Source organism: Pristiophorus japonicus, chromosome 11, assembly GCF_044704955.1.
Source record: "Pristiophorus japonicus isolate sPriJap1 chromosome 11, sPriJap1.hap1, whole genome shotgun sequence".
Taxonomy (NCBI): domain Eukaryota; kingdom Metazoa; phylum Chordata; class Chondrichthyes; family Pristiophoridae; genus Pristiophorus; species Pristiophorus japonicus.
The window spans coordinates 68,986,147-68,999,937 of NC_091987.1; the positions used below are offsets into that span (position 1 = coordinate 68,986,147).

The following is a 13,791-nucleotide window of genomic DNA, read 5'->3' on the forward strand; positions in this document are numbered from 1 at the left end:
CTCTTTTGGGTTTTCTTGTGGGAAAAGAACCACTGATCCAGAATACTAAGGGAGCTTTGTTTTATTTCCAATTATCTTAGTTGAAGGTGCTAATGTGTGATCAGGTACAGTTGTTGGCATCCTTCTAGTACTGTACAAATTTGTGAACTTTGAGCGAGGTTAGGCTGTGCTTAACTTTGGTGCATACACTTTCCCCTTACCCCTCGGGAAAATAGCCCTGTAACACTTCCAGTCTAACCTTGTATATGAGGAATGGATGTTTGGATGAGGTACTAGAACGCTGCTGGTACCCATGGGACCATATTCCAGCATGTGTCACCATCTTTGAGAGGTGGAAAGAAAATTGGACAAAAATAAATTCTATCGTGGTTTGCATGCGGTGGTTTATATATCGGGTATTTCAACAATGGTGCCCATTACTAAAAATGTAATACAAGTTCATTGCATGTTGGGAAATCTATGGATATAGTCAAATCTACTTGGTTAAATCACTGTTTGTATGCGCTCTGTTTATTTAAATATGGGGGTCCTTTATTTAAACCTGTGTGGTATCAGTAATGTGTAGTTTCTAAGACTTGATTATCTTGGGCATGCTTTCTTTCTAAATACTTACTCTTTTATCACAGGTCATGTTGGTCTCTCTGTGTGCTGGGGGTGTGGGTTTGAATCTCATTGGAGGCAACCATCTTTTCCTGTTAGATATGCACTGGTAAGATTAAGAATCAACACTAATGCAGATAGTTACAGCATGTATTAAAATGCGATATTGGAAGAAAGGATACCTATTCCTTGCTGGACTGTGCGTGTGGATAGTTTTACAATGTTGCCTATAAACAACTACCTGATTTCAAACATTTCAATTATCAATGTATTAAATCATGTTAATACCACACTGTAATGTATGCTCACAGGTTTGTAGAGCTGTTGAGTTCGGAGTCACGTGATGTTCACAAGACTCAATAAAACCCCAGCCAGTTGGGTTCGGGGGATCCACGATGAAGCAGGTGGTTGTGAGCCTGGTGGATGAACTGGTTGTTCATCCACCAGGCTCATTGTTAAACCTTTTGTTAAACCTGTTGTGATTGTTAAACCTTTTGCTAATAAACCAACTAGTTCTTAATAGCAATGTGTTGCTGTTAATTCTTAAGCAAAGAACCCATGAAGTAAATACATTACACACATCACATTGGAGTTCAGAAGAATGAGAGATGATCTTATTGAAACATATAAGATAATGAGGGGTCTCGACAAAGTGGATGCAGAGAGGATATTTCCACTCATAGGGGAAACTAAAACTTGGGGACATAGTCTCAGAATAAGAGGTCGCCCATTTAAAACTGAGATGAGGAGGAATTTCTTCTCTGAGGGTTGTAAATCTATAGAATTCTCTGCCCCGGAGAGCTGTGGAGGCTGGATCATTGAATATATTTAAGGCGGAGATAGACAGATTTTTGAGCAATAAGGGAGTAAAGGATTATGGGGAGTGGGCAGAGAAGTGGAGCTGAGTCCATGATCAGATAAGCCATGATCTTATTGAATGGCGGAGCAGGCTCGAGGGGCCAAATGGCCTACTCCTGTTCCTATTTCTTATGTTCTCCCGCTCTCCCTCTTGCTTCTCCTGCCCCTCTCCTGCTTCCCCTAACCAAAGCTCAGCTGTGTTGGGGCAGTCTCAGCCAGGGACCATTTCAGACAAGCTAGGTCTAATTAACCAAATTCAGATAATCTTATTAGCATAACTGAGTCACCAATTTATATAGCGTTTAATGTCTTGATAATGTGGATTATTCATAAAACCAACACTAATGCAATGGTGTATGCTGCTAATGTATTTTATGCATCTTATAATCCAAACTCCTTTGCATTTTATTTGTCTCGAGGTAGCACCTACATGATATTTGCAGGAGGTGTTCACAAATTTGCTAGTTTGTCAAAAAAGTCTGAAAGTTTAAAAAAAATGTTTGTCTTGACAAATCTAAAACTGTTTTGGTATTAAAATTAATGAAGTAGTATTAATTATTTAATTCCTTCAGTAAATTTCCTTATGTACTTTAGACAGGTCAAATTCATGAATGCACCCAATTGTGTTTTCAGGAACCCAGCACTGGAGGAACAGGCATCTGATCGAATTTACCGGGTGGGACAGCGCAAAAATGTCACTGTGCACAGGTAACTGAGAAGACATCAAACTAGGAATCCTATATTCCCTTTCTGAAGGAGTGAAAATGAATGGGAAGGATAAATGAAAATCATTCATTTTAATTTTGCATAACACTGATGCATTTGAAAATGAAATTCAATACTAATTATGTTCAAACATACAGCAGCAATGCATTTGAATGAAGCACCTATTGTTCATGAATCTGTCCTATTGTATATTGCAAACCGCTTCACAAATCGAGAGACAGACACCTGGCAGCCACTTCCATGACTACTCCATACTTCTAAACTTTCTCCTTGTCGCAATTTCTCCTCAGTTTATTGAGCTGCTACAGTTTCTACATTTACTGCTTAGAATTTAAACTTTAAAATCTACATATATGCTCTTTGTGCAAAGTTATTTGTAAATATAATTCTTATTATATTCACTTTAGTTTTAGAATAGTGGGAGGAAAGTGACAGCCAGATAAATCAGGTGTAGGATAAAGAGCAACTGAGAGGGAGAATGGCAGCCGTCAGGACAGCAGAAACTTTGAGAATTCAGTTTGATACTTCAGGTACAATAAAAACAGAGTTGATGGAAGACTTTAATTTTCATATAGATTGGGAAGAGCAGAGTATCTCTAGTGACTTTTTTTGGAATGCACTCAAGATAGTTTTCTGGAGCAATATGTTCTAGCACCAACAAGAGGGCTTGTCTTTACTAGATTTAGTAATGAACCAGGCTTAGTTAATAATCTAACGGTAAGGGAAAATTTTACAACAGTGATCATAATATGATTGCCACTTTAACAGTTTCCAGTTTCCTGGCCCCAACCGTCTCCTTTTCACCATGAACGTCCAATCCCTCTACACTTCCATCCCCCACCAGGACGGCCTGAGGGCGCTCCGCTTCTTCCTCGAGCAGAGGCACAACCAGTCCCCATCCATCACCACCCTCCTCCGCCTGGCTGAACTCGTTCTCACATTGAACAACTTATCCTTTAACTCCACTCACTTCCTCTAAATTAAAGGAGTTGCTATGGGAACCCGCATGGGTCATAGCTATGCCTACCTTTTCGTGGAATATGTGAAACATTCTTTGTTCCAGTCCGACTCTGGTTCCCTCCCTCACCTCTTTTTCCGGTACATTGATGACTGTATCGGTGTCATTTCCTGCTCTCGCCCTGAACTAGAAAATGTCATTCACTTTGCATCCAATTTCCACCCTTCCCTCACCTTCACATGGCCCATCTCCGACTCTTCCCTTTCCTCCCTCGACCTCTCTGTCTCCATTTCTGGGGATAGACTATTGACAAACATTCACTATAAACCCACTGACTCCCACAGCTACCTGGACTACACTTCCTCCCACCCAGCATCCTGTAAGGATCCATTCCATTCTCCCAGTTTATTTGTCTCCATTGCATCTGCTCTGACGACACCACCTTCCACACCAGTGCATCTGTCATGTCTTCCTTTTTCCCCAACCGAGGATTCCCCTCCGCCGTGGTTAACATGGCCCTCGACTGTGTCCGTTCTATTTCCCGCACCTTTGCTCTCACCCTTTCCCCTCCCTCTCAGAACCATGACTGGGTTCCCCTTGTCCTCCTCTTTCACCCCACCATCCACATTCAATGGATCATCCTATAAGAACATAAGAATTAGGAACAGGAGTAGGCCATCTAGCCCCTCGAGCCTGCTCCGCCATTCAACAAGACCATGGGGACTCCGCTCCACTTATCCTCCATTTCTGCCACCTCCAGCGTGATCCCACCACCAATCATGTCTTCCCCTCCCCTCCCCTCCCCCCTCAGCGTTCCGAAGGGACTGCTCCCTCTGCGACACCCTGGTCCATTCCACAGTCGCCCCCAGCAGCCCCTCCCCTTCCCACGGCACCTTCCCGTGCAAGTGCAGGAGATGCAACACCTGCCCTTTTACCTCCTCCCTTCCACTGTCCAGGACCCCAAACACTCCTTCCAGGTGAATCAGCGATTTACTTGTACTTCTTTCAATTTAATATACTGTATTCGCTGCTCACGGTGTGGTCTCCTCTTCATTAGAAGACCAAACGCAGATTGGGTGACCGCTTTACGGAACATCTCCGTTCAGTCTGCAAGTGTGACCCTGAGCTTCTGGTCGCTTGTCACTTTAGTTCTCTACTCCACTCCCACTCTCATATCTCCGTCCCCAGCATCCTACACGGTTCCAATGAAGCTCAGCACAAGCTCGAGGAACAGCACCTCATCTTTCGTTTAGGCACTTTACAGCCCTCTAGACACAACATCGAGTTTAACAATTTCAACCATAACCCCTGCCCATATTTTGCTCCCTTTCCTCCTTTTTTTAAACCCCCCTCACCGATCTTATGTATTTTTTTCTCTCTGTTTCCCATGGCAGCTGGTAATTATTCTGAATCATCATCATCATAGGCAGTCCCTCGGAATCGAGGAAGACTTGTTTCTGCTCTTAAAATGAGTTCTTAGGTGGCTGAACAGTCCAATTCGAGAACCACAGTCCCTGTCACAGGTGGGACAGATAGTTGTTGAGGGTAAGGGAGGGTGGGACAGATTTGCTGTACACTCTTTCCGCTGCCTGCGCTTGATTTCTGTATGCTCTCGGCGATGAGACTCGCGGTGCTCTGCACCCTCCTGGATGCACTTCCTCCACTTAGGGCGGTCTTTGGCCAGGGACTCCCAGGTGTCGGTGGGGATGTTGCACTTTATCAGGGAGGCTTTGAGGGTGTCCTTATAACGTTTCCTCTGCCCACCTTTGGCTCGTTTGCCGTGAAGGAGTTCCGAGTAGAGCGGTTGCTTTGGGCGTCTTGTGTCTGGCATGCAGACAATGTGGCCTGCCCAGCGGAGCTGATCAAGTGTGGTCAGTGCTTGAATGCTGGGGATGTTGGCCTGGTCGAGGACGTTAATGTTGGTGCGTCTGTCCTCCCAGGGGATTTGTAGGATCTTGCGGAGACATCGTGGTGGTATTTCTCCAGCGACTTGAGGTGTCTACTGTACATGGTACATGTCTCTGAGCCATACAGGAGGTGGGTATTACTACAGCCTTGTAGACCATGAGCTTGTTGGTAGATTTGAGGACCTGGTCTTCGAACACTCTTTTCCTCAGGCGGCCGAAGGCTGCACTGGCGCACTGGAGGCGGTGTTGAATCTCGTCATCGATGTCTGCTCTTGATGATAAGAGGCTCCCGAGATATGGGAAATGGTCCACGGTGTCCAGGGCCTCGCCTGAAACGTCCTGAAACGTTAACTCTGCTTCTCCCTCCACAGATGCTGTCTGACCCGTTGAGATTTCCAGCATTTACTGTTTTTATTTCAGATTCCAGCATCCGCAGTATTTTGCTTTTGTATATTATGATCAATGTCAGTTCAGCCATGATCTTATTGAATGTCAGAGCAGGCTCGAGGGGCCAAATGGCCTACTCCTGCTCCTATTTCTTATGTTCTTGGGTTTGAAAAGGAGAAACGTAACGCAGTTAAGATCTAGATTTTAGTATGGCTAACTTTAATGGGATGAGACAGAGACTGATGACAACAAACTAGTCAAATCTGTTAGTAGGTAAAACTACAGATGAACAGTGGGAGATATTCAAAAATTAATTTATCTTAATACACGACCAATATATAAGGGGCAAGAGCTCTACATACCAGATAAACGCCCATGGTCGACAAAAGATGTGAGGGATAACATACGACTAAAGAAAAGAGCATATAAAAGTGCAAAGAATAGTTTGATCCAGGGGACTGGGAGAGATGCAAAGAACAGGAAAGGAAAACATAAAAAGATAGTAAGAACTACAAAAAGGAATACAAAAAGAAACTTGCAAAGGATATCACAAAGGATAGCACAAAGATTCTGCAATTATATTAGAAGAAAAAGGTAATATGAGCCTTTCAAATACATTTGCGGGTAATATTGCAAATGAAAATGAGGAAATGGCAAATTGTTGAATAATTACTTTTTGTCATTATTCACAGTAGAGGAAGAGGATAATATACCTGACATTCTAGGGAAATTAATAATGAATCAAGGACTGGAACTCACTAAAGTTAAAGTAGGCTAGAGAACAGTATTAGAAAAATGATTGCACTAAAGACTGACAAATCCCCCGGACCTGATGGTTTCCACCCCAGGGTTTTACTGGGGCTCCTTGTTACCACACTCGGTCAAAGGCTATCTTGATGTCAAGGGCAGTCACTCTCACCTCAGTTCTTTTGTCCATGATTGAACTAAGGCTGTAACGAGGCATGGAGCTGAGTGGTCCTGACAGAACCCAAACTGAGCATCGGTAAGCAGGTTATTGGTTAATGTTGCTTGATAGCACTATTGACGACACCTTCCATCACTTTGCTGATGATTGAGAGTAAGCTGCTGGGGCAGTAATTGGCCGAATTGGATTTGTCCTGCTTTTTGTGGACAGGACCTGGGCAATTTTCCACTTTGTCAGGTAGATACCAGTTTTGATACCGATCCGAGAACAGCTTGGCGCGATACACAGCTAGTTCTAGAGTGCAAGTCTTCAGTACTACAGCTTGGATGTTGTCTGGGCCAATAGCCTTTGCTGCATCCAGTGCGCTCAGCCATTTCTTGATATCACGTAGCGTGAATCAATTTGGCTGAAGATTGGAATCTGTGATGTTAGGGACCTTAGGAAGAGGCCAAGAAGCATCATCTACTCTGTACTTCTGGCTGAAGATGGTTATGATCGCTTCAGCCTTGTCTTTTGTACTCGAGTGCTGGGCTCCCTCGCCATTGAGGATGGGAATGCTTATCCTCCTTCCATTAGTTGTTTAATTGTTCAGTCCTGCCACATCTAATGGTGAAGAGCTTTGATCTGATCTGTTATTTATGGGATCGCTTGGCTCTGCCTAGCATGCTGCTTCTGCTATTTAGCTCTGTGTTGTAGCTTTCATCAGGTTGGCACCTCATTTTCAGCAATGCCTGGCATGCTCTTCTACACGCCTCATTGAACCAGAGTTGGTCACCTAGCTTGATGGTAATGGTAGAGTAAGGAATATGCCGGGCCATGAGATTACAAATTGTGGTGCAATACAATTCTGCTGCTGCTGCTGATGGCCCACAGCGCCTCATGGATGCCCAGTTTTGAGCTGATAGATCTGTTCTGAGTCTATCCCATTTAGCACGGTGGTAATGCCACACAACACAATGAAGAGTGTCCTCGGTGTGAACTTGGAGCTTCATCTCCACATGGACTGGGTGATGGTCACTCCTCCCAACACTGTCATGTACAGTTGTATCTGCGACAAGTAGATTGATGAGGACAAGGTCAAGTTTTTCCTTCGTTCATCTCCTGCCGCAAGCCCATTCTGGCAGCTATGTCCTTCAGGACTTGGTCAGTTGTGATGCTACTGAGTCACACTTTGTGATGGACACTGAAATAACCCATCCAGAGTATATTCTATGCCCTTGCTACCACAGTGCTTCTTCCAAGTGGTGTTTAACATGATTCATCAGCTGAGAGAGGGCGTTTCGTGGTAATCAGCAAGGTTTCCTTACCCATGTTTGGCAAGGTGCCATGAAACTTCATGGGGTCCAGAATCAATGTTGAGAACTCCCAAGGCCACTCCCTCCCGACCGTATACCATTGTGTCACCACCTCGGGTGGGTCTGTCCTGCCGGTGGGACAGGACATTCCCAGGGATGGTGATGGAGAAGTCTGGGACTTTGGCTGAAAGGTATGATTCTGTGAGTATGACTATGTGAGGCTGTTGTGTGACTAGACTTTGGGACAACTTTCCCAATTTTGACACAAGTCCCCAGATGTTGGTGAGGAGGATTTTGCAGGGTTCGCTGGGCTCGGTGTGCCGTTGTCATGTCCGAATCAGAGGTCGATGCTGGGTGGTCCGACCGGTTTTATTCTTACTGTAGTTTTTGTAATGGTTTGTTACAACTGAGTGGCTTGCTAGACCATTTCAGAGGGCAGTTAAGAGTCAATCACATTGCTATGGGTCTGGTGTTGTATATAGGCCAGACCAGGTAAGGAGGCAGATTTCCTTCCCTAAAGTACATTAGTGAACCAGTTGGGGGTTTTACAACAATCCAATAGCTTCATCGGTCACCATCACTGATGGTAGCTTTTTATTCCAGATTTTTTTTTCAATTAGCTGAAATCAAATTCACAAACCGCCGTGGTGCGAGTTGAACTCACGATTCTGGATTATTATTCCAATCCCCTGGATTACTATTCCTGTAACATAACCACGATGCTACTGTACCCTAACCAGAATATTACCAGGGCTCCGAGGGTTAAATTATGAGGAGAGATTAGGTAAATTAGGCTTGTATTCCCTGGAATAATAGAAAGTTAAGGGGTAATTTGATTTGAGGTTTGTAGGATTTTGAAAGGAATCGATGGGGTCGATAGAGAGAAACTTTTTAAGCTGGTGGAGGAGTCTAGGACAAGTGGACATAACCTTAAAAGCAGAATCAGGCTATTCAGGAGAGAGGTTAGGAAACAGGGCTTCACAGAAATGGTGGTAGAAGTGTAGAACTCTCTCCCACAAAAAACAGTAGATGCTAGCTCAATTAATAATTTTAAATCTGAGATATATAGATTTTTGCAAGCCAAGAGTATTCAGGGATATGGAGCCAAGGCAGGTAAATGGAATAGGATACAGATCAGGCATGGTCTCATTGAATGGTGTAACAGGCTCGAAGGGCTGAATGGCCTACTCCAGTTCCTATGTAAATCATTCTCTCTTGGATCAGTGAGTGCCACAGTTTTAAAGCACTTTAGTATCTGCATTCTCAGCTTTTTTGAAAAAGTTAATTTGAACACGTGTCTACATCAAGGTCCCAGGCCTTGTTGAAAAGGACAAAGTGTGTTTCAGGCCAGGCTTATAATCTGCAGACCCTGAAAATATAGCATTCTATCTGGGTCAAAGTGTCCCTTGAATCGTTATCAATTTTCACCAGTTTCAGATGGATCCGATTGTTTATTGCAGCTGAAGTTAGAACGTGTTACATAGAAACATAGAAAATAGGTGCAGGAGTAGGCCATTCGGCCCTTCTAGCCTGCACCGCCATTCAATGAGTTCATGGCTGAACATTCAACTTCAGTACCCCATTCCTGCTTTCTCGCCATACCCCTTGATCCCCCTAGCAGTAAGGACCTCATCTAACTCCTTTTTGAATATATTTAGTGAATTGGCCTCAACAACTTTCTGTGGTAGAGAATTCCACAGGTTCACCACTCTCTGGGTGAAGAAGTTCCTCCGCATCTCGGTCCTAAATGGCTTACCCCTTATCCTTAGACTGTGACCCCTGGTTCTGGACTTCCCCAACATTGGGAACATTCTTCCTGCATCTAACCTGTCTAACCCCGTCAGAATTTTATATGTTTCTATGAGGTCCCCTCTCATTCTTCTGAACTCCAGTGAATACAAGCCCAGTTGATCCAGTCTTTCTTGATAGGTCAGTCCCGCCATCCCGGGAATCAGTCTGGTGAACCTTCGCTGCACTCCCTCAATAGCAAGAATGTCCTTCCTCAGGTTAGGAGACCAAAACTGTACACAATACTCCAGGTGTGGCCTCACCAATGCCCTGTACAACTGTAGCAACACCTCCCTGCCCCTGTACTCAAATCCCCTTGCTATGAAGGCCAACATGCCATTTGCTTTCTTAACCGCCTGCTGCACCTGCATGCCAACCTTCAATGACTGATGTACCATGACACCCAGGTCTCTTTGCACCTCCCCTTTTCCTAATCTGTCACCATTCAGATAATAGTCTGTCTCTCTGTTTTTACCACCAAAGTGGATAACCTCACATTTATCCACATTATACTTCATCTGCCATGCATTTGCCCATTCACCTAACCTATCCAAGTCGCTCTGCAGCCTCACAGCATCCTCCTCGCAGCTCACACTGCCACCCAACTTAGTGTCATCCGCAAACTTGGAGATACTACACTCAATCCCCTCATCTAAATCATTAATGTACAGTGTAAACAGCTGGGGCCCCAGCACAGAACCCTGCGGTACCCCACTAGTCACTGCCTGCCATTCTGAAAAGTACCCATTTACTCCTACTCTTTGCTTCCTGTCTGACAACCAGTTCTCAATCCATGTCAGTACACTACCCCCAATCCCATGTGCTCTAACTTTGCACATCAATCTCTTGTGTGGGACCTTGTCGAACGCCTTCTGAAAGTCCAAATATACCACATCAACTGGTTCTCCCTTATCCACTCTACTGGAAACATCCTCAAAAAATTCCAGAAGATTTGTCAAGCATGATTTCCCTTTCACAAATCCATGCTGACTTGGACCTATCATGTCACCTCTTTCCAAATGCACTGCTATGACATCCTTAATAATTGATTCCATCATTTTACCCACTACCGATGTCAATCTCAACAATTCGTGAATAATACATTGCTGTCAAAATGCCTAATACATGAAATTTTGTGGCAAATTAGATTTCACTATAAAAGGTTATGCTGCAATCAGTAATGGTAATATTTTTTAAACAAATGTATGTTTTACTAGGTTTGTTTGTGAGGGAACTATTGAGGACAAAATCTTTGAACTTCAGGAGAAGAAAAAGGAACTAGCAAAGAAGGTGCTGTCAGGAACTGGAGGATCCTTTACCAAACTTACACTGGCTGATCTTCGAATTCTATTTGGTGTGTGAGTCTCCAAGGAAAAACAGTCCTGAAAACTAATTGTCGAACATTCCAACAAATTTTGTCGAGAGATTCTGTGTGTCCTTAAACTATAGAAAGGGGACCAGTTCAAACTTCCGGATGTCCTAAACATTTATGTCAAACATAATATGGATGTTAGTGTGTTAATATGATGGCTTTCAAAAACTTTATAAGTTCATAGGTCATTTATATATTTGGTGTGCGAGTTTTTTTGTTTCAAGAATGAAATACACAGGTACTTCAGCCCAGTCTGAAGCCAGATATTGTCTAAATGACTTGGGAAAATACAACCGAGGTAAGGAACTGAAATAATTTGTTTGGATCTTAGTCTGGCAAAAAGGGAGTGTTTTTTGTAAACACAAGGCTTCTTCATTTTTAACAGAGGTAGGAAAACAACTCCCCATGAAAATGAAGATTTACTTTATCAATGTAAATATGATTTCAGTTAAGTCAGACCGTTGCTTTCTTAACTTGGCATTTGTCATTTTTTATAACTGAATGTACAAAAGAATATTCATCATTAAAGTAAATTATTTTGACTCCTTTCTGCAGAATATTTTGGAAAAGACAGTTCTTTAATCAATCGGGCATTGGGAAAGAATGTGTGAATCATACAATGGATTAATGCACTGTCCCTGAGGTGGGTGAGTTTGAATCCAGCTCAGATTGCAATGGAAATCCCCCTTGCTGTTGTAAGGGCTCTTTGTGAAAGTAGTTTAGGCAGACTTGACGCAGTGGTTAGTGATTGTGGATGCATTGCCCAAAACCGCCAACAATTCGGCACAAAGTGAAACTAAATTATCAGTCTTAACATAAGAACATAAGAAATAGGAGCAGGAGTAGGCCATTCAGCCCCTCGAACCTGCTCTGCCATTCAATAAGATCAAGGCTGATCTTCTACCTCAGCTCCACTTTCTTGCACTGTCCCCATAACCCTGGATTCTCTTAATATCCAAAAATCTATCGATCTCTGCCTTGAATATACTCAACGACTGAGCTTCCACAGCCCTCTGGGGTAGAGAATTCCAAAGATTCACCACCCTCTGTGAAGAAATTTCTCCTCATCGAAGTCCTAAATAGCTGACCCCTTATTCTGAGACTGTGACCCCTGGCTCTAGACTCTCCAGGCAGAGGAAACATCCTCCCTGCATCTACCCTGTCAAGCCCTGTAAGAATTTTGTATGTTTCATTGAGACCTTCTAAACTAGAGAATATAGGCCTAGTCTACTCAATCTGTCCTCATAGGACAATCCCCCCATCCCAGGAATCAGTCTGGTGAACCTCCCTCCATGGCAAATATTTCCTTCATTAACTAAGGAGACCAAAACCGTACACAATATGGTCTCACCAGGGCCCTATATAATTGCAGTAAGATGTCTTTTACTCTTATACTCAAATCCTCTTGTAATAAATGCCAACATAACATTTACTTTCTTAATTGCTTGCTGTACCTGCCTGTTAACTGTGATTCATGTACAAGGTCCCTCTGAACACCAACATTTCCCAATCTCTCACCATTTAAAAAATACTCTTGCTTTTCTATTTTTCCTACCAAAGTGGATAACTTCACATTTCCCCACATAATATTCCATTTGCCATGTTCTTGCCCACTCACTTAGCCTGTCTATATTCCCTTGAAGCCTCTTTGCATCCTCCTCACAACTTACATTCCCACCTAGCTTTGTATCATCAGCAAACTTGGCTATATTACATTTGGTCCCCTCATCCAAATCATTGATATAGATTGTGACTAGCTGGGGCCCAAGCACCGAACCTCGTGGTACCCCACTAATTACAGTCTGCCAACCCGAAAATGACCCGTTAATTCCTACTTTGTTTTCTGTCATTTAACCAATTCTCAATCCATGCTAGTATATTACCCCCATCCCATGAGCCCTAATTTTTTTTATAACCTCTTGTGTGGCACCTTATCGAATGCCTTCTGAAAATCCAAATACACCACATCCACTGGTTTCCCCTTATCTATTGTGTTAGTTACAACCTCAAAAAACTGGAAGAGATTTGTCAAACATGATTTCCCTTTCATAAATCCGTGTTGACTCTGCCCAATCCTATTATTCTTTTCTAAGTGCCCTGTTACTATGTCCTTAATAGATTCTAGCATTTTCCCTACGACTGATGTCAGGCTAACTGGTCTGTAGTTCCCCGTTTTCTCTCTCCCTCCTTTCTTAAATAGTGGGGTTACATTAGCTACTTTCCAATCTGCGGGAACTGTTCTAGAATCTATTGAATTTTGGAACCAATGCATCCACTATCTCTATAGCCAACTCTTTCAAAACCCTAGGATGTAGGCCATCAGGTCCAGAGGATTTATCGGTTTTCAGTCCCATTAATTTCTCCAGTAGTATTTTTTATACTAATACTAATATCTTGATGGATAGCTGGTTAAGCTAGGTTCAAGGCACATTGTTGGAGCAAAGCAGAGGGAGGTTTATTTTAAACCTGCAATCTGAGAATGTTTCAGGGTGACATGGGATGGCTTAAATAAGGAAAAGTGTTCTATTCCACAGAACTAGCCCCCTTTCATCATATAAGCACAAGCGATTGGCAAAATGTAACTTTAATTAAAAATAATTGTGATTTGATCCAACCTTCGTTCTGTGGACCTCCATCTGAGTAATGGGAGCTTGATTTATATTCTATTTAAAAATGAAATGTATCATTGTGCTTCATTGCCATTGCCTACAGGGAATGAAATGGACAGGTATATATATTTTTTTAATCTCTAGTTTATAGCTGTGATAAAATCTTAAAATTCATTATTCAAGTACAATCCAGAGAAATTCCAACTGTTAAGTCTTTCATTTGTTTAAACTAGTACTTTTCAAACAGTTCTGTGTGGCAAATCATGCAAATATTCCACAGGACCATCAGTCCTGACTTATAAAAAGGTATTTGCTACCCAAAGGAAACAGATGCTGTCATGGTGGAAAAGATTTTTATTAGTATAC

General features: G+C 42.8%; 1 protein-coding gene across 2 annotated transcripts in view; it reads left to right on the forward strand.

Annotated features, from left to right (window-relative positions):
- The window catches only part of ttf2 (transcription termination factor, RNA polymerase II), a 93,210-nt gene extending 81,944 nt beyond the window's left edge, over positions 1–11,266 (forward strand). For both annotated transcript variants that reach the window (XM_070892950.1, XM_070892952.1), the window contains exons 21-23: positions 627–709; positions 2,092–2,166; positions 10,662–11,266. In XM_070892950.1, coding sequence (XP_070749051.1) covers positions 627–709; positions 2,092–2,166; positions 10,662–10,806 — 303 coding nt within the window. In that variant the 3' untranslated portion in view covers positions 10,807–11,266. The remainder of the gene's footprint in view (positions 1–626; positions 710–2,091; positions 2,167–10,661) is intronic.
- The last annotated feature ends 2,525 nt before the right edge of the window (positions 11,267–13,791 follow it).